Raw genomic sequence first — 20,875 nt, forward strand, 5'->3', positions numbered from 1 at the left:
GGTATAGCAAAAGCTGGACATTATTCAACTCGTTTCAATATTAAATCGTTACACATTTGAGATCCTCTATATATTCACGCATAACGTCAAACAATCATCCGAATATATACAGTTTCTTGTAGCAACGTGACGTCAACAATATATGCGCCACGAGATGACGTAACGTAGAAGCAGGATAGTAACCAAAAGAGTTCGTGAAGTTGCTTTAATGTAACTCTGGATTATATTTCATCGTTTGAAAGAAATAATTTATTTGTAGTCATGAAATCGAAATCGATGAGATTCCGATGGATGTCGAATTTAAAAAAGTGGGTCGTAAATAACCTGTGCTGTGTTGTAAGGAAGAAGAACAGAAAAAAGCAGAGATGTGAGGAGTTGGAAAGTGACACTAGGGTAAATATGAAAAAACGTATAGAGTCGCGTTCGCTCGTGGAGAGAGAGAGAGAGAGAGAGAGAGAGAGAGAGAGAGAGGGAGAGAGAGAGAGAGAGGAAAGAAGAAGTAGAATAGTACATATGAAAAAAAAATCATTGTCGTTGGTGTCCGTTTCTATACAATTCACCACTTGTATCGCAAAGGCAGACGTTAAGCATGTACTTTATTTTAATTAATGTTCCTATTTATTTATTCAACTGTTTATTTACATCGGCAGTTTTTGATTGATTGATTGATTGATTGATTGATCGATTGATTGCAGCATAGTCATATTCAACTAGGCAAACATAGTGGGTTGCGAGATCTGGCTTTAGATATATATATATATATATATATATATATATATATATATATATATATATATATATATATATATATATATATGTGTGTGTGTGTGTGTGTGTGTGTGTGTCTGTGTCTGTGTGTTTGCATTGATCAAAACTGTATATTTGTATTGAGACAAATATGACATATGTATGTGTCACAGTCATTGAAATACGATTCTGTCTCAGAAAGAAAGTTTGGTGAGGGAGAGCAGAAAATTTGTAATAGAAAGAACGGTAGATAGAGATCTATAGATTCGTTGGTTGAATGGTGCTAAACGCCACATCAGCACATCAAGGATTATCATAGTCAAATACAGTGCAAATATATGTATATGAGCACGAGAACACCACCATGGTCTAAGCAGTTTTCAGGCCCTCAGCTCAATGAAATTTCAAAACATTTGTATGATGTTTCCACCAAAATTGAAATACCACATATTTTACTTGAAAATTTGAAAACCAAAAGGAAGATTGTACATATTTATAACTTACAGTTAATATAAGTGAAAGTATTAAAAATGTCTTAGTTTCAACGAAGTGCACACGTTCCCAGCATTACATGTAAGTTCCATTAATTGCGATTGTTATTTCAGGATACATGTGAAACCAAGACATCAGCCTTGGCGAACCTGGATGTAGTTACCCATGCAGGTCCTCAGTCTCCCCGTCTTTCTGGGTAAGTTAGGGAATGCTGGGTTGGATCTCGGTGGTAGTGGCGGTGGGGTCCGGGGTTTCCGAAAACTCACGCCCAGGCAAAAACAGTAATGTACACACACACACACACACACACGTAAAGTCATTTGTCACCTGAAATTTGACCATCACTTTATACAACAAAAGCATTTAGTAATATCGTTCAACAGATATATTAATGGTATAGATCAAATGCGTGTAATAAAAGGAGATGCGTATATTTACAACACTAATAATTAAAAATTACATACCCAAATACTGATGTTTGGCAGGGCCGGATTGGGGGTGTGGGGGTTATGTCCGGGTCCTGGAGTCATACCTTCTTTTGCCCTTTTGAGAAAAGTCAGGAACCTTTTGAAATTGTAAAACCCATCCCACCCCACCCCACCCAAACAGAAGCCATGACCTGATCCAGCCTTGGAATGCCAATAACAATATTTATGTCTGATGAACTCCCCAACCAAAAGCGTATCCCTTAAATGTATCAGTAAACTGCTGTATATTCGAAATTCGTGTTATTTTGTCAACTGCTGTATATTCGAAATTCGTGTTATTTTGGCGAGTAATTAGAGTTAGGCTGCGTTCTAGCTAAAATAAATCTTACTCCTTGGGGTCATCTTGCGAGCTTACGTTTCATGTGACTGCAGAGAAAAAAAGGATTGAATTTATAACCACCCCAGTTAGAAATATATCTTTTGAAGTTGTGGACAAAATAGTTTTCCTGACCGAAATCTTTAGGGACTGATCTCACCTATTCTTTAAAGCATGCGGCGAATATTGGCAGACACTCTCGTTTGCACACATGTTTGTACATTTTATACACTTACCGGTAGTTCTTTTCGTGATATGGTACATAATATTCTCAGATCAAATAGTTTGTTTGACGACTTGTAAATCCAAAATATATAGCACAACCCAATGTCCATTTGCCATTTTAAATTACGCGCTAGATAAGGTTCTTTCAAAATACCTGCAAGTGTCTAAACTGTTCGCATGTTTATTCCGGAAAGATTTGCATGCAGCCAAAACAGCACATTTTAATGATCAGTTGTCAGTATCATTATTAACACAGATTTAGGGGTTTGACTTATCGGACTAGTTGCTAAAGTGTTAATTTTCTTTTTTAAAACCAATCGGAATTCTAAATGAGGTTTTGTCCAAGGTCAAGTATTATATATATATATATATATATATATATATATATATATATATATATATATATATATATATATACAACACCTGTTTTGCCATAGATTTTGATGACAAGCAGTTGAAACGTTATTGCCAATACCAAGTTAATATTTTCTGGTAAACTTGTAATTTTTTTTAAAATCACGGGTCTAGTGTCAGTTGCTCTCTTTATTTCACATCGGATATATTTGCTTTGCCAAGCTAAATATAGAGTCTAACATGTAACATTTTGCGTCACTTAATGATATATTATTTCACGAGAAGGGGATGGGGGTGGCTTAACATGGAGTGGGTAATTTTATGAGAAACATCGACAGATAGAGAGAGTGACATAGGTAGGAGTATGGTCAATAGATAAGCAGATAAGTCACGCTTCATATATGAGAGAGAGAGAGAGATAGAGAGAGAGACTGATTTGGCTCTTAATGTAGCTTTAGCAACTGTTCAGGCATATCACTACGATGTCTGCAGTGTGGCAGTTTATAGTGATGTCTAGAACAGGGGCATCATGCCGCAGACATGTAGCATGATGTCCCACTCAGTCATATTATCCTGAAACCAGGCCGATCAGTCCCAACACTGATCTCTTAATCCCGAGAACCTAACGAGGCAGCTGTTAGTACCATTTTAGTTTGAATCGGCCGGGGTTCGAATCCGCGACCGAGGAAGACGCTATAACCACTAGGCCATCTGATCGGTTGGTCGGTCGGTCGGTCGATCAATCGATCGATCGATCGATCGATCGAGAGATTATAAAATTTGTGCTTGTGCATATCATATTCATATGGGGGGGGGGGTAAATAACAAAGAAAACCAGTCAGTACAGAGATATTGACCTATATGCGATATGTCTAAGTAAATAAGAAATATACAGAAATTTCAAAGTGTAACATGGTATTTCCTGGACTTAAATATCATTTTATATTTATTGGATTTAGTTATTGTTTTATATATATTTAGTTATTATTTTATGTATATTTAGTTATTATTTTATATTTATTGAATTAAAATATCAATTTAAATATCGTATGTGAAATTTTCATTTGATTAACAGCATACGAATTTAAACATTTGCAAATTTTGTTCACAATGAATTACTGTTTTAATTAAACTGGTGTCACCTTGCGGTCTGATTTATTAATGTATTATAAACTGTATTCTCATACAAATATAGTTGCCACTAACTATCAATACATTTGCCAGTTACTTTTCTGTTATCATCATTTGCCATTTCAATGTATCGATTGCTTTATTTTCCACATTTGTATTCGTTATATCAAGACAAGCAAGGAATTCATTAAGGAATTCAATAAGGTCTCCGAAACTATTAAAGCAAAATGGTAATTCGTTCGAAGTAAATTAAATTTAGAATATATATATATATATATATATATATATATATATATATATATATATATATATATATATATATATATAAGACAAATTGCTATTATTTAGACGTAGACACGCAAAATAAAGAGTGAGAATGAAATGAAACAAGAAAAGTAAATCATTTTTCATGTTTCATTGTGGTCAGTAACTCTTAGGCCTAATTTCACATTGCGAAATCAACATTCCTCGTGTCTCTCGTTCGATTAATGAACGTTCTCTATTTGTTCCTCTAGTTCGGAAACAGAAATGGCCAAATTGAAGCTAGAAGATCTTCACAGAGTAACCCCGCTTGGATCTGGAGGTTTCGGAAGGGTAATATTGGTACGTACTATAATCTCCAATGTTTGTCCCTTGTCTTTTTTCTCCCGATGCACTCACTCTCAGCGTGTTGTAAGAAACGACTAATGAAGGCTGGAGACACTCTAATCTATTGGTCAGTGTTGACTCATACCATATTACCAAACTTGGTCAGGTATCGTGGTGTATCTTTGGGCACAGCCATTTAATCCAGTTCCTTCGTCACTTAAAAACTTACTTGCCTCCATTGACATGTTCTCCTAATCTCTATCTTGAAAGGCGTTGACACTTGTAGAAGCTGGTACTCTTGTATTTCATTGTTAAGTGATGTGTTGTTACACTTGGGTCCGAACTTCTCTGTGAAGTTAACCAATAGTTTTGTCATTACACCTTCCTGTTTACCTAGGAGTTTCTAGACTCGTACTAATAAAATACATTTATAAGACTTTGTACATAATTGTAGCATTATTATTTACAACACCACAATGTCGCGCCTTCAACACCCTGCGAAATTCTTTATTTCGTAACCACAGAGAGGGTTCGTGTTTGGGAAGGATTTGTTATTTCAATGCTTGAACTTCTAATCTAAAGCTAAAGCGGCAAACACAGCTTTAGATTAGAAGTTCAAGCTTTGAAATAAAAATCCTTCCCAGACACGAACCTTCTCTGGCTACCAAAATAAAGAACTTCACAGGCTTTTAAAAGCAAACGTGCCTTCACCCATTATTGCTTTGTTTTCCTTCCACATTACTTTTCAATAAGCCGTTTTTTTTAGAATTATGATCATATAACGTGATAGCAGCGGATCCCACTAAAAATGAATGTAGCCCATTAGGAGAAATATTGAACAGCATATAAAGCAGGAATAACGAGTGTCAAACACATGAAGTGTTTTTCTCGATAAACAAAATATGGTGACTCTCATTAACTATTGTCTTTTGATTTAATAAGAGGTATGTCATATCCGTGTGCAAAGAGTAGTTGTTACAATTAGTTCCGCATTATTTGTCAAAGACTTGGATCAACGACCTTTAACTAGTAAGGATGGGCTAGGTATTTTGGCACACTGTGAAGACACTTAGGTTTTGACGATATTACATGCTACTTAAAATCAAATGTTTTGTTAATGCAATCCGTTAATTCTTGACAGAAAGGGCGAAAACTGCAATTATAACAATTGAGTGATAATTTTAGCATTTATCGAAGTGTACATTGTACCTAATAAAACACAATTTAAACATAGATCCTTCAAAACTTCATAGATTCTGTAAATACTTAGGTACAATTTGCACTTTGATAATTGCAAAACGGATATCGTTTAATCCAATGCTTATTCTTGAGATAATGAGCTTGGTCACCAAGTACAATGAATATGAGTGACAAGAATGTTGTAAATGTCATCATATATAGGTGAGAAAAGATAATACAATATCTTGAACTTGTAAAATACAGCTATAAGTCTTTAAGAAAGAAGGAAACAAAAAGCCTTAAATTTGTACGATAAAAGTACAAGCCTTGAGCAAAGACAATACCTTGAAATTGCAGGACACAAATACAAGTTTGGAGAAATGCAATACCTTCAAAGTGTACGACTGATATAAAATCATAATAAAATATAGATTGAAAGTGTACATCTAAGATAAAAGTCATGATAAAAAGCAATGCATTGAAATTGTATGACTGAGGTAAAAGTCATGAAAAATACATCGAAGTTATACGATACAAATACAAATGTTGGGGAAAGAAAATGCCTTGATATTGTACGAAGCAAATGCATGTATAGATCAAAGAAAAAAGTTTAAACTGTACGACACAAATTGAAAACATCACGAAGGACAACATTTGGCACCATACGATACAAATGCACGTATTGACGAAAACATTTGAATAATTTTCAGGTACAAGATAAGAATAACAGCAGTGAAACTTATGCCCTAAAGATCCTCAGCAAGCAGCGCATTGTAGCCATTGGTTACGAAGAACGGGTCCTAAATGAGAAGAACATTATGGCGGAATTAAAATCAGATTTTATTGTAAGGTAGGATTGTGATTTTTACTTTTATAATCCATCTGTTTGCAGCCAGAGTCCGGAGGACAAAAAGGGGTGATGTCCTTCTGCCCTTTAATATATCCATCTCGATTTATGTTCTCTTTACCACGAATGCGTGGAGAGAGCACAAAACAATTGCAGGAGAGACATACAATATATCAGGCATACTTATATTTATGTTCAGATTGATATACCAATATGTCCATATTTTACGGCATTCTGAGCCTTTCCTTGACCAAGCCATCATAGTACATTAGGGAAACACCTCTTGGGGCAGACAAAAAATGGGTAGCACGTTAGCTCGATTAAGAAAAATCCACCTGAGGTAGAAACTTTAAACCTTGGTATCTCTCTACCTTGTTAGCACAATTAGTTGAAAACAACTTGAGGTAGACCAATGAATTTTGACTGTTATGTTAATAACAGGTATTGTGATTAATCAAACATCTCCTGAATTAGAGAAATGAAATTGTATTGACGTGATAGCTTGTTCGAACAATTAAACACAATCCACTTACAATAAACAAATTAATTGTGGTGTGCGTGTTACCATGTTAGCACGATTAATCGAAATACATTTGAGGTAGGAAAATGGATTTTCAAAGGCTTGATTTGTTGACAGCACGATTAGGCAGAAACCACACGAGGCAGAAACATTAATGCATTTGTATGTTCCCATGTATAATTACTGGCCTGCCTAATGTTATGGTTCATTATATCATTTTTTAAATTATTAAACTTTGTAGATTTTTATTTGTTTGGGACTGTGGTTGAGGCATAAATAGGGAGAGTGAGTGAATGTTTGAACTTGCCAATTATTTCATTTTCCTTTTTCTTTTTTTGACAAGAGTACACAGATACAAGTATATATTTATTAACTTAGAACGGACACGAACTTACTTTTAAGTGTATCTTTTTGGCATGTTTTTCTTATAGAAATGTCAGTTTATTTAGGATACAAGCTCGACGTAGATTTCTTTTGATGACATGGTGCATATGGGAAAAGGCCCTACTAACCACAATCCCGACACGAAAATAAATGCAGTTAAATAAATTACACACTTGCATGTCAAAAAATATTCATCTCTCAAAATGACTTTTCCAAATGAACCTCATGTTATTTTCCACGCAAATTAATTATTTTCATTAATAGAAACTTCGTGTCAGGCAAACAAAATAAGAGGAAAGCAATCATTTGTAAAAAGTAAATAAATAAATCTCTTTCAAAAGATATCGATTTTGAGGTGGAGATTACTTGCGAATTATATATGAATAACATACAAGAAACCTTCATGAAGATATTAAAGAAGCTGCATGACTTTAGACCTATGAAAATTAGTAGCTAACTCCGCTGTTCCTTCCGTCCAAACGTATCTGTAATTCAGACATCTTTGTCTGAATTATCTGTAACAACTATAGTACAATCCCACATGAAAATTGTTAGGTAGGCAGGTTATAATAACAGATATTAATGTCATTTTCTATTTTTCCAGGTTGTATAAAACGTTTAAGGACGATGAATATCTGTATTTATTAATGGAGCCATGTCTTGGGGGTGAGCTGTCCACGCTGATATTTGAAGTGTAAGTTAAACGAATTGTATGTACTACTGATTTTGTTTGGTTTTTGTTTCTTTCTTTGTAAACAAGCAGGCACTTGAAGCAAAAGAATAATGTCATAGTTTTCTTAGAACGTATCAGATGAATGACTATAATGTTCTGAGAATACTGGATGGCTGCCATTGCTGGATTTCAATGCATTACCCTTCATAAAAGACGTAGGCCCTTGTGGATGAAATAATTTTAAATGATTTATCATCATCATTGGCGACTCGGTCTCGAAAGACCATGCGAATAGCGCCCTTGGGGTGTTGTCTGTCTCTGTTGGCAACGTCTGCTGTGGCTGTGCAGGCCTATACGTGAGTGACAGTCCCTACTGCAGTTGGTGCAGACATACTGGGAAGTCTGCGTTACTGTGGTTGTTGTTGCGTTCTTCTTTCTCTTACGTTTCTCTGCCGCCAACTGGCCTCTCCTCGCATCAGCGACTGATATGCCATTGTTTACCATCAGTCTCCAGGTGCCTCGGTCCTCAGCCAGCTCTTCCCAGCCATCGGGTGAAATGTTGCATGCCTTCATGTCCCTCTTGCACACATCTTTGAAACGGAGTGAGGGGCGTCCGACTCTTCTCATGCCAGTGGCCAGCTGTCCATATAAGATGTCCTTTGGCAGCCTTCCATCCTCCATGCGTCGGACGTGACCCAGCCATCGAAGGCGGCGTTTAATTAGCAGGGAGTACATGCTGGGGGTACTTGCACGCTGCAGGATCTCGCTGTGTGGAACACGGTCTTGCCAGCTGATTTTCAGGATGCGTTTTAGGCACCGTATATGGAAGGAGTTGAGCCGGCGTTCTTGCCTCATGTAGGTACTCCACGTCTCACTTCCATATAGAAGGGTGCTGAGAACGCAGGCCTGGTAGACTCGGACCTTGGTGTGCTCTGTCAGCGCGTTGTTTTCCCAAACCCTCTTTGTTAATCGAGCCATGATGGTGTTTGCCTTTCCAAGCCTTCTGTCCAGCTCCATATCAATCGAGAGAGTGTTGCTGATGGTTGACCCTAGGTAGGTAAAGTTGTTGACTGCTTCCAGGGTGACACCGCTGATTTTGATTGAAGGGGCAATGGTGGTATCTTGCACGCTGACATTTGTTTTTTCCAAGCTGATTGTGAGACCAAACTGCGTCCAGGCAACAGCAAAACGGTCTCCCAGTCTCTGGAGGGCTTCCTCGGTGTGGGCCACAAGAGCTGCGTCATCTGCAAAAAGCATCTCCCTGATGAGCACAGCTCTCACTTTGGTCTTTGAGCGCAGTCGTGCCAGGTTGAACAGCCTCCCATCAGACCTGGTGTGTAGATATATGCCATCCGTGGACGTGTCGAAGGCGTAGGACAGGAGCAGGGAGAAGAAGATCCCAAAAAGTGTTGGTGCCAGCACACAGCCCTGCTTCACACCACTGTTAATTGGGAAGGAAGTTGAGGATGATCCATCATACAGGACTGTTCCCTTCATATCTGCATGGAAAGAGATTATCATGCTGAGGAGTTTTGGGGGGCAACCGATCTTACTCAGAAGTTCAAAAAGGCCCTTCCTGCTGACCAAGTCAAAGGCCTTGGTGAGGTCGATGAACATCATGTAGAGTGGTTGACCTTGCTCTCTGCTCTTCTCTTGGAGTTGTCGTAAGGAGAAGATCATGTCTGTCGTCGACCTGCCTGCTCTGAAGCCGCACTGTGATTCCGGGTACACACGGTCTGCCAGCAACTGCAGCCTGTTGAGTATGATGCGGGCATACACTTTACCAACAATACTCAAAAGCGAGATCCCTCTGTAATTATTACAGTCACTGCGGTCGCCCTTGTTTTTGTAAAGGGTCACAATTGTGGCATCACGCATGTCTTGGGGGACTACTCCTTCCTCCCAGCAGCGGCAAAGTAGGTCGTGCAGTGGTTTAATCAATGCTGGTTTTCCACGTTTGATAGCTTCGGGCGGGATGCTGTCACTACCTGGTGCTTTGTCGTTTGGAAGGCAGTCGATTGCTTTGCTGAGCTCCTCTAAGGTTGGCACTTTGTCGAGCTCTTCCATGGTGGGCAGATTCTTTATGCTGCTGAGGGCTGCATCAGTGACTGACGTTTCTCGGGAGTATAGTTCCGAGTAGTGCTCCACCCATCTGGCCATCTGTTGCCCATGGTCTGTGATCGTCTCTCCCGTCAGGGATTTCAGGGGAGCGACCCCTTTCACTGTAGGGCCTAGAGCCTTCTTGATGCCACTGTACATGCCTTGGACGTGTCCGGACTCGGCACTGCGTTGGATTCCTTCACACAGTTGTTGCCAGTACTCGTTCGCACACTGTCTAGCAATGCGTTGGGTGTTACTTCGGGCACTTCTGAGAGCAGCAAGCGTCCGTTCATTAGGGCATTTTTTGTAAGCTATGAAGGCTTTTCGTTTCTCCTCGATTTGTGGTTCCATCCTTGATAGGTGTGCATTGAACCAGTCCTGGCTGGGTCGTTCCTTCTTGCCAAACGTTGACATAGCTGTACTGTAGATGGCACCCTTCATGGCGTTCCACTTGGCTGTAGCGTCATACTCAGGCAGGTCCTGGAGAGCCTTGTTCAGGGCAGACACATACTCCTCCACCTTGGCAGGGACTGACATCTGTGCAGTGTTTATGCGAGGACGTCCTTTTGGTTTTGAGCGGTGTAGCGCGTGTGGCTGTAGTCGCACTCTGCTGCTCACAAGGGCATGGTCGGAGTCACAGTCTGCACTGTGGTAGGTTCTGGTGGAGAGGACGCTGTTAAGGGCAGAGCGCCTGGTGATGACCAAGTCGAGTTGGTGCCAGTGATGAGATCTGGGGTGTTTCCATGACACTTTGTGTTGTGGCTTACACTTGAAGAAGGTGTTTGTGATGCACAGGCCATGGTAGGTGCATAGCTCCAGCAGTCTCTGGCCGTTTTCGTTGGTCTTTCCAGTGCCATGATATCCGAGGCAGGTAGGCCAGGACTCCTGGTCCGCACCTACTCTGGCATTAAAGTCGCCGAGGAGGAATAGTGGTTCATTTTTGGGGCATCCTTTGATCTGTTCGTCCAGCTGCCCATAGAACTGATCCTTCACGTCTTCTGATGACGTGAGGGTTGGGGCGTAGACACTGATGATGTTGACAGGACCTGAAGTAGTGGTGAGGCGGATGGACAAGAGACGCTCAGTGCCCCCTGTGGGAGGTTCAACCGAGGCCAGGAGATTGTTTTTGATGGCAAAGCCCACTCCGTGCTGACGGGGCTCCTCAGGTTCTCGACCCTTCCAGAAGAAGGTGTAGTTTTCCTCTCTGAGGGAGCCACTAGAGGCGAGCCTGGTTTCCTGGAGGGCAGCTATGCTGATATTTAGTCTGGTGAGTTCTCTATCGATGATGGCCGTCTTTCTGGTGTCGTCCACTTCTCTGAGGTCGTCGGAGATGCCTGTACACATGGTGCGCACATTCCAGCTTGCAAATCGAAGAGCTGGAGTCTTCTTTATTGGTTTCTTGTTTCTTTTGTCTGGTGTGGAATTACCGTCTGCTTGTCATGCTGAACAACACACTGAGCTCCAGACACCCACTGGAGCAGGCAGACGATGGCGGGTCAACACCTTATTGACCGGGGGCTGCCCGGCTTGAGGCGGGCGATAGTTGGCCAGTGGGACACGATGATCCCTCCCACCGTCAAAGCTGACCCGTGGCACCCCTTCCCTACGCCAATCGGGTGGGACTTATAACCCGTAAACTGTCAGCTTCCGTGTTGTTTCCTCACTCAGTAGCGAGACTGGAGTGTCCTCTCCAGGGCGCAAGCCTGGGCGTGGAGTATGGAGATCCTGGGCTGCCCAGACGTCAGGATCCCCCTCTCGTCCTTGCTGGTGGGGTCCAAAGGAATGCTGAGCATGACATTTGGCACCAGTTTGGATGCAGGAGCTGCCGGAAGGAGGTCGTAGTCGACCCCCAGCCGCCTTAGGGGCTCCACTCCTGATTTTCTGTCTGGGTTTACTCCCATAGCCTTTCCTTCTCCCGAAGATATCCACAAGGCAGTGGAGCCATAATCCAATGGATGGGACTTGGTTGGTTTTGAATCAGAGTTTCCTTCTCCTAGATGAACTGCCTGACAAGGCTAACGAGCTTCATCTGCCCGGGTTTGGGGTCAGAGTTTCCCTTCTCTTAGACTGGTTGCCTGCCAAGGCTAATGAGCCCAGTCTGCCCACCCAGTTATACCGCCGGGTACTCGGTCGCGCCACACAGCAGGCTCTGTTAAAAACAGGGGGCACCGCGTGAAGGTGCTGCTGTGGACACATTAGTGTAGGAGAGGCCATATGCAAGTAACCTCCTGCCCCGCAGAGCGAGACAGTGGTCCTGCGGCGATCACTACACCTGGGAAGGAGAGACTATGAGAGACGCTTCACTTTCCTTAGGCAAGCGGGACGTCAGGCCCAGGCCACGCACCCCCTAAATGATTTATATTTGGGGGCAAATTTAGGCATTTCATAAGTAACATCTCAATTTCATTAGATACCCTTATTAAGTTTGCAGGAAATCTATGATCGAGTTTCCTCTTTTTCACACATTCGAGGGAGAAATTTAACTGATTTGCTAACCTTACTTGTCATATCCCGGTGAGGTTGTTTATGCACCGTTGTTTTAATCATGGTTTCACGCACACGTCACAGCACTTGTAAGAATCGCTTTCTCAAAACAAGTTACAAATTATTATAAACTAATTCCTCAGATATTTACGAGCTGACTTTATAAGCAACATTAATTATTTGTTGTTATATGCATCTGACATCCAATGATTAAATGTGATACTATTATTTGCTATCAACTTCACGTTGTTTGTTTATCCCGCGGGTAACTTATATGCATCGTATCGAAGTGCCATGCCACTACATTAATTAATGTCTTCGTATTAGTGGGCATTGCTTAGAAAACAAAGGACATGATTATGGAAGCTCTATGTGCAACACAGACAACACATAGAATAACCATAGGGTATTTTCTTTGGGTTGACGTGTATTGCGTGTTTATGCTTAAATAATGATTAGGAGTTAAAATGAGTTGACACCGAGTGACCTTTAAAAAAGGTGAGGGAGTATCAGTACTTGTTAAATATTTATTTGCAAATGCTATGTTGAACAGTGTAAGAAACTGATTCAAAATCTAAATCTTATGTATCGTCGAGTACTAATACTTTGTTATTGGTATAATCTGTCTTTTCAGCGAACATTAATAAAAATTTATTTGACTTTTTCCAAATACATATTAAAACAAGAAACGCTTTATATAGTTCAGGATTATTCGCAAAATGTAATTTGCAAACTCAGTCAATTACAGCTAATTTAATCAGCGAAGACACGATTTTCTTAATTCTTAGCAAGTGAATTCATTTTGGCGTCGGTACTAATGCCCAACTTCTGCCACGGTTATTAAATTGATTGATTTATTAACCTCTCTCTCTCTCTCAACCATCTTGCCTGAATCATCTATCTTTTCTTATTCTAGCATGAAATCAAAGTAATTTACTTTATCCATGTAAATTTCATATCGATTGTAGTAGAAGGGATTATTCTAAGCTGTGAGTACTTGTAGCACGATGCCATTTGTAACCATTTATGGCAATAAAATACATTTTAACCAGAGAGGATGGCTTTGTTAGGAAGTAGAATCACAAAAAGATTTATCACAGTGGAAGCTGAGGCCAATACGTATTGTATATAGACCCTGATCATCCATCGTCACATGCGGACAGCTTCCAATCTCGTATGAATTTGTCGTCAAATCGTTATTTTTTTTCTTCATCTGCCCAATCTGACATCAATAAATTTCATTCCGACCAGGAACGTAAGCCTAATTTGGGAATTTACATTATAACCCTATTTTCATATACGGTACTTTTAGATATATTTGCTTATATCTACCTGGTTTGGGAATAAAGCTACGAGGAAACTAACATAATGTATTACATTATTTGTTATTTCAACAACTTTCCCCGAAATGAAATGTTTCTACACATTGTGTTCCACAAATGAGACAGGCATCAAGCCATATCACATATCGTGTTTACTAAGATTCTCAGTAAACGTGTCTATTAGTTTCAATTTGACATGCATCAAGCTATTCGTCATGAACAAACTCGCTGCAAATCTGAAGCATCACAATACTTCGCAGTTCCACAGCAATATTGGATGCCTGAGCGGAACCGCTATAACATAAGACTATCACAGGAACCTTCTGAGTGAAAATTCAATGTCGTTATGACAGTCCGCTGAGAAGGAATCACTATAATATGATTTTCGAAGATAGTCCATGTCCGGTGCTCTCGAAGTTTAGAACCATGTATGCTTCATATATTATTATGAAAGGAAACTAAACCATGTATCTATACAACCATCCGTTACGTATATATATATATATATATATATATATATATATATATATATATATATATATATATATATATATATATATATATATATATATATATATATATATTGATTGCAAGATTTCTCCGGCTGGCCTCCTTTATGGCCATATTGGATATCATATCGACACCATTTGCACTTTGAATTAATTCAACATATTAAGAAAGTCTTTTCGCGATGTCGATACTTCCGACCATTAAAGAGAAAGATCATATCAATATTTTAAGATGGCCGATATATTGGTCATATTGGATTTTAAAGGAACCCATTTACATTGGGGAAAATATTCTCTGAGATGGAAGCTAACGTGTCAGCCAGAAACACAGTTAACTCATGCTTTCTTTAGAGCCATCAGCAAATAAACTAATCTACATGCATGGATTACGATGCATTTTGTACACAAAAGTCCTTTGTTATCTCTTACAAGAGTAAACGCCTATTCCCTACAACAATTGTTGTTAATCTTCGGAGACGAAGATGTTTCTAAATTTGTTTGACAGCTTTAATGTATATCCCTACACAGTTTAATGTGTGTTGAATTTGAACAAAGTCGAATATTATTTTAGATTACGGTTCTAAATTTGCCGATTTCCTGTTATAGAGACAACCTAAATCATACAGCTGCGAAGTTCTACACTGCCTGTATTGCAGAGGCACTCATCTTCATGCACTCAAAAGGAATAGTGCACACAGATCTAACGACCTCAAACGCACTCCTTGATTCCAAAGGATATGTAAAACTGGTATGTATATTTATACATCTCTACTTATAAATAATCCTACCGAACGGTACCTTGGTTTGAAACGTTATTTTAAATTTAATTGGTTCATGTTTAAACATGCATTTATACATTGGTTTAATCACATAAGTGGCACATAAAACTCATAAACATTACTACAGAACGCCATAAAATAAACTACTTGAGTCTTTGCTCGTCAGATTTTACTCTATGCTCTGAGAATTTGTTAACAATGACAATGGTTACATTATATGATTCTGTAATTTATTTATTAAGAATGGCAATTTTCTATAACTGTTTGCAAATTTAAGAACTGGACATTTTGTGCAAAAATTCGGCAACTCATGAAACTTTAAAATCTATTACACTCTGTGCACGAGAAGACCTTCTCTTCTCTACAACCGTGCTTTACGCAGCGAGTAATTGATTTGCAAGCTTGATGACCTTCTGAATTCAGTAAAACATGAACTTCAATTCTTCATTAAAGTCAATGCAAAGAATTGCTCACGAACACAAGCTTTTGTTGCCTTATTAATTCCCTTTCTATCCATTCATTAATTGTCCATACATACTTTTAATTATTTTGTCTGTTTATTTATTGATCATTCATCTACCGTTAACATTTTCATTATTGAAGCAATACACAAGATACCAATAACTTTTATGTATAGTTTGTACACACGATGAATGAATTGTTTGACTATTCATTTTGTTTTAAATCAGACATTTTGACAAGGCAGGCGATGTAGATCACTCCTACGTTTCGGTTGTTCTAGCCACTTTCCACCCCAGATGTGATATGGGGGGGGGGGGAGATGTAGCTATTGCTTCTTCCTTCTTTCTGCACCATAACTTGTTCTTTTCAAGAGCACAAGTTTAAAACCGTTCGGGATAGTTTAACCAAACATGGTACACATGTGGAGCACGTTGCCAGTGGATACTTAGACTTTTCGATGTTAAATATTTGTCTTTTGCCGCAGAAACAATGTGTAACATATAGTATATACATTCAGAGTGCTATATCCAAGGGTATTAATAATACTCAGGTACTAATGTAGATAGTATCATGATTGAGAGTCACGAACCATAAATTAGTATCTGTTGGAGTCTTTTCTTAAGACGGAGACTCGTGATAATATCATTGCATGTCTTGTTTATTCATTTAAATTGGTCGTTGGTACTTTAGACACTGATATTCATTTAGTTCGGTAGTTGGGGTTTTAGACAATGATATTAATTTGCTAATTTCAAGTCAACAACAATTAACACCTTACATATTTGAACTGTAAATGAATCGGACAGTTTAGTTTTTCTTTTAATTGTATCGATACTACTCAATCTTGCATTAGTGGGGAGAGCTAGTAAATTCAAACAGACTACAATATTAACCGTAACATGGCATAATAGGTGTAGAAAACTGCTTGAGTAATAATGTACAACAATAATGTACAACAATAATGTACAACACATTTCGTATTGATGTAAGCTGCTCTCAGTGAATAATGATAGTTCATCGCATTACCACTCGTATGGTTGTCAGTCAAATTATATGATACATTTCCCTATGATATAATTCAGTGCTGTCCAACCTTTCTGACATCATGGGCCACTGAAAAATGTTTTTTCTTGAAGTCGATGGCCGCAGCAGAAAACTGAATAGCAACGACTATATAGCTTCTCGAGCTCTGGCGGGCCATTTGAAACCAGTCCGCGGGCCGCATGCGGTCCGTGTGCCGCGGGTTGGATATCACTGATATAATTTAAGCTGGGTAAAGTGCATATTAGTATTAATATCTACTTCACGAGCACACCCTACCTTTCAGCTACATATAGCTACATATTACACCTATCATTGTATGCTGCGCTACATTATCTTTTTAGATTGACTTTGGGATGGCCAGCAAGGTGAGACCAGAGGAAAATACCACGACGATGGGCGGAACGCCAGATTATATGGCCCCAGAGATCATTTTGAACAAAGGGCACAACACAGCCGCCGATCTTTGGTCTTTGGGCGTTATCATATTTATTATGCTAGCTGGCTGGTAAGGATGACAATCACTCTGTGTGTAAATTATATTCAGTTTGAAGAGTACTAACGCATCGCGCACGTACGTTTATACAGCGTATATGTATATAAAACATATCTTCAAGCAGCACGAAACTTGTGATATTTGAGTACAGCTAAATTAACTAACACGCACACGTCAAAATATTCACAACTGCCGGATATGTCGGAAACATTAATAACATCTCATCATACAATGACTGAAATGTACTTAGCATCTGAAAGGGAATACAATTCTCGACATACGTCTTTCTTGTACTACACTATTATTTAAAGTTTCACTATGCATTCCATCAAGTTATTTGATTGTCAATTGCCATTTTCAATTACCGTTTACGGATGTATGAGTTATAAATGTGTTTTTGCCAGTGACACAATCATTTCATCCTTTATGGTTGAATATAATTTGACATATTTTCTGTTTCTTTTCCTGGTATGCGCTGAATTTTATTCCATGATGTTTGATGAAACAGTGATGAAGTAGACGTCAAATAATTAAGACATTTCAGCTTGGTTAAAAAAATGTCAAGATCTATTTTGTTTCCTTTATCGTCAAAAGAACATTGAAAATTGCTTGTAGGTCGGTCTATTAGAATTTATATACGTTTTCACCAGTAAATTGTCAGCACAAGGAGTTCATTATGTTTTAATAATGACGTTTTCTTTCATCCAGGGCCCCGTTTGAAGACGAGGATGAGAATGACATACAGACATATCACAATGTCTTGAAGGGAATCGATAATGTTGTTTTCCCAGACGATATAGGAAATATCGCTGAAGATATCATACGCAAGCTCTGCAGGTAAAAAGTGAATCGCTGTTGTCTTTCCAAGAAATACAAAGACAATCACTGAAGATATAATTTAAAAAATAGGCAGGAAAGAAGGGTCAAGTCTATTGTATTCTGAAGTGGTCTAAGGTCACTGAAGATTTCCTATGGATACCATGCCGCAAAGAAGGATTTGTAATTTCAAGTGACACAAAATCAGAACTTACTCATATTTAAATCAAAAGAGCAGAGATTCACAGAGTGTCATCTGATTATGATCAAATGCAATCAATAATAGAAAGAAATTCACATTAATTAATAATTCGATAACGCCAAGAACATAAGAGATCCCGTAATGAGGAAATCCTTTATCTCGCATCAGTATGCATACCGTTTGCCGCATAGAATCAGTTGTATGATACGTAATACTGTTTTTCAATATTTCTAACTGTTTTCCAGAAAATGTTAAGAACAATGTGACCAATACAAAAAATATGTGGTATCTAGAGTTCCTATTTTCTAAACTGTAAGCCATTCCGTCGTGTTGGTTTACATGCGTATAGAAAATGTATGGTATTTTTTCCACTTGAGTTTGCTCTGATCAACAGCTAGGTTGAAAGTGTGCAACTAAACCCGTTCGTACGACGGCATAATGAACGCACATCTTTTTAACCTTAATAACTTTGTAATTCTTATTATCCTGTTGCCTATCTCTCTCCCCTCTCACTATATATATATATATATATATATATATATATATATATATATATATATATATATATATATATATATATATATATATATATATCCATTTATGAGTTAGAGCAATATTATATTGGTGTAAAGATTATATACTTTATTTTCTTAATCCACTGAGACTCGAACTCAGATCAATGGGTTATTGCATCGATTGATTTGTATGCAAGCACCAACCTTATACTTCCTAAGACAAGTATACATCCCCAAAAATAATGCTTCAAAGTCTGTTGATGTAGGCATTCATATAACCATATATATATATATATATATATATATATATATATATATATATATATATATATATATATATATATATATATATCTGACGAACAATTACAGGAATCCAATATTTGTTTCCGTTATATGACACTAAAATGATGTACGGGATTTATTGATTGGACAAAATGCCTTAAATTGAAAACCAAGAGAGACATGTGTATTGTACCCATGAGCCGTCTGCATAATTTGATGTTGAAGTTTTTATAAATTTTATCCATCTATATTTTCAAGGGACGACCCTGCCGAACGCCTCTCAGCACTGGAAATACCAACACATGGATGGTTTAATGACTTTCACTGGGAGGACTTAAGAAACAGAACAATGAAACCACCTTTCATTCCAAAGGTTAGAATCTCTCTCTCTCTCTCTCTCTCTCTCTCATAATAATAACTTTTTCCACATTAATTCCCAACACACCCACCAAAATATATCCCCACAATGCCCTAATCCCCTCCCCCCCAAAAAAGAACAGTAAACAAGCTAAAAGAAATATAATATAATTCCGCTTCTGAGTTAATATCTTCTACGTGCTTGCATTGAACGACTGGTTCAAGGACCCAGTTAACAAAGACCCATCTAGAAAGACAGAAGAACCCTCATCGTCATATATCATGTACAGATCATTTTATTATCGTCTAATAAAAAGCACATAACTTGGTACCAGTAAAATGATCGAGTTAGCAATACTTTTTCTTTCTGTCTCCCATTAAATGAATTAAAATACGGAATTAGGACACTAACTGTATATGAAACATGTTACCAGCTATAGTCGTAAGATTTTCTACTTATACTGAAATAGCTGCCTTTGCATTTTAATTCTTTTACCTTTGTTATTTTGTTAATTATTTATTTACCCAAGGCATATGTGCTTGGTTTATTCAGATCACATCACCAGTTGATACCAGGAACTTCGATGTTGAAGACGTCTCAGAAGAGGCAAATCACCCAGGCACGGATGCCGGTTCAAGCTGGGATCCAGATTTTTAGCTCAATCCCACCATTTTCACCATCCAGCTTTCACCTTTGATTTTGTTCCCAGTCAACATGATTTTACAAGTGACACACTAATGTCGATAATTCAGCGAGAGTTATTCCTGATCAGGATGGCTGCCAAGAACACTTATCAAGCACAAACCAACGTCAGCATTGAAAATCAAGTGCAGAGTGATGGGATGATAATTTTAACAATTTATAGAAATTTATGTGAACAAATATCTGTTTGACATCCAAGGTCGTTAGTATATGTGAGTTTGAAACATTTAAATTTTTATATCGACGATATGCGTATTTTAGGTCTGGTACTTTTAATTATCAGGTGATACTCATATTAGTATATAATTAACGTACGGAAATTAATTGCTTGCCACTGGTGGAACCAAATTAGCATCTAATGAACAACTACAACGAAAAATAGGATGGGAAAGTTTTTAATCAATAACGACAATCAGCCGTACCTATCTCAGATCTCTGATTTCAGCAGCTGTTAGTCTATTACTCACCTTGACTAATGTAATGTAAAAACGATTTCCAGTCTCTAGAGGCTGGAGCAGGTCTTTATTGCGATTCGTTTCTTCCTTCAACCATTCGAGAATGCAAAACATTATACGTTCCTAATCGTCCAATAGACTCCATTAACAACTTGTAAAGAACATTACATATTCACGACACTTGTGTTTCCAGAATCTTTTGCGGTAGGAGGAAATTTCAAATTCTTCACAACCGACTTAAAATGAATTGATGTTCTTGTAATGAACATTTATCTACAAATAATATAATGGCGTCACCACTTTGTATACGTGGATTGGTATAAAGTGCACAACGCTACTTCTTATCTTGCGTTTATTACCAAGAACACAAGTCGAACTGCTTCAGACACTCATTCTATATTATAATTT

General features: G+C 38.3%; 1 protein-coding gene across 1 annotated transcript; it reads left to right on the plus strand.

The window, feature by feature from the left end:
• Positions 1–205: 205 nt before the first annotated feature.
• On the plus strand, positions 206–20,633 carry LOC149776344 (cGMP-dependent protein kinase 1-like). Its single transcript, XM_089942337.1, has 10 exons — positions 206–393; positions 1,353–1,435; positions 4,269–4,356; positions 6,231–6,370; positions 7,876–7,965; positions 14,966–15,107; positions 16,986–17,149; positions 17,846–17,974; positions 19,211–19,325; positions 19,863–20,633. Exons 1-10 carry the CDS (start codon positions 262–264, stop codon positions 19,965–19,967), a joined length of 1,188 nt encoding a protein of 395 aa, XP_089798463.1. The 5' UTR covers positions 206–261; the 3' UTR covers positions 19,968–20,633.
• Positions 20,634–20,875: the final 242 nt, after the last annotated feature.

This window comes from Sinohyriopsis cumingii, chromosome 18 (genome assembly GCF_028554795.1).
Source record: "Sinohyriopsis cumingii isolate HCF-2022 chromosome 18, ASM2855479v2, whole genome shotgun sequence".
NCBI lineage: Eukaryota > Metazoa > Mollusca > Bivalvia > Unionida > Unionidae > Sinohyriopsis > Sinohyriopsis cumingii.

Bases quoted from the DNA above. Each gene is read 5' to 3' on its own strand.
- LOC149776344 (XM_089942337.1), top strand. From the start codon at position 262: ATGAAATCGAAATCGATGAGATTCCGATGGATGTCGAATTTAAAAAAG. The intron at 1,436-4,268 runs GTAAGTTAGGGA...TTGTTCCTCTAG, and splicing joins CAGTCTCCCCGTCTTTCTGG to TTCGGAAACAGAAATGGCCA. The intron at 15,108-16,985 runs GTATGTATATTT...TTATCTTTTTAG, and splicing joins CCAAAGGATATGTAAAACTG to ATTGACTTTGGGATGGCCAG.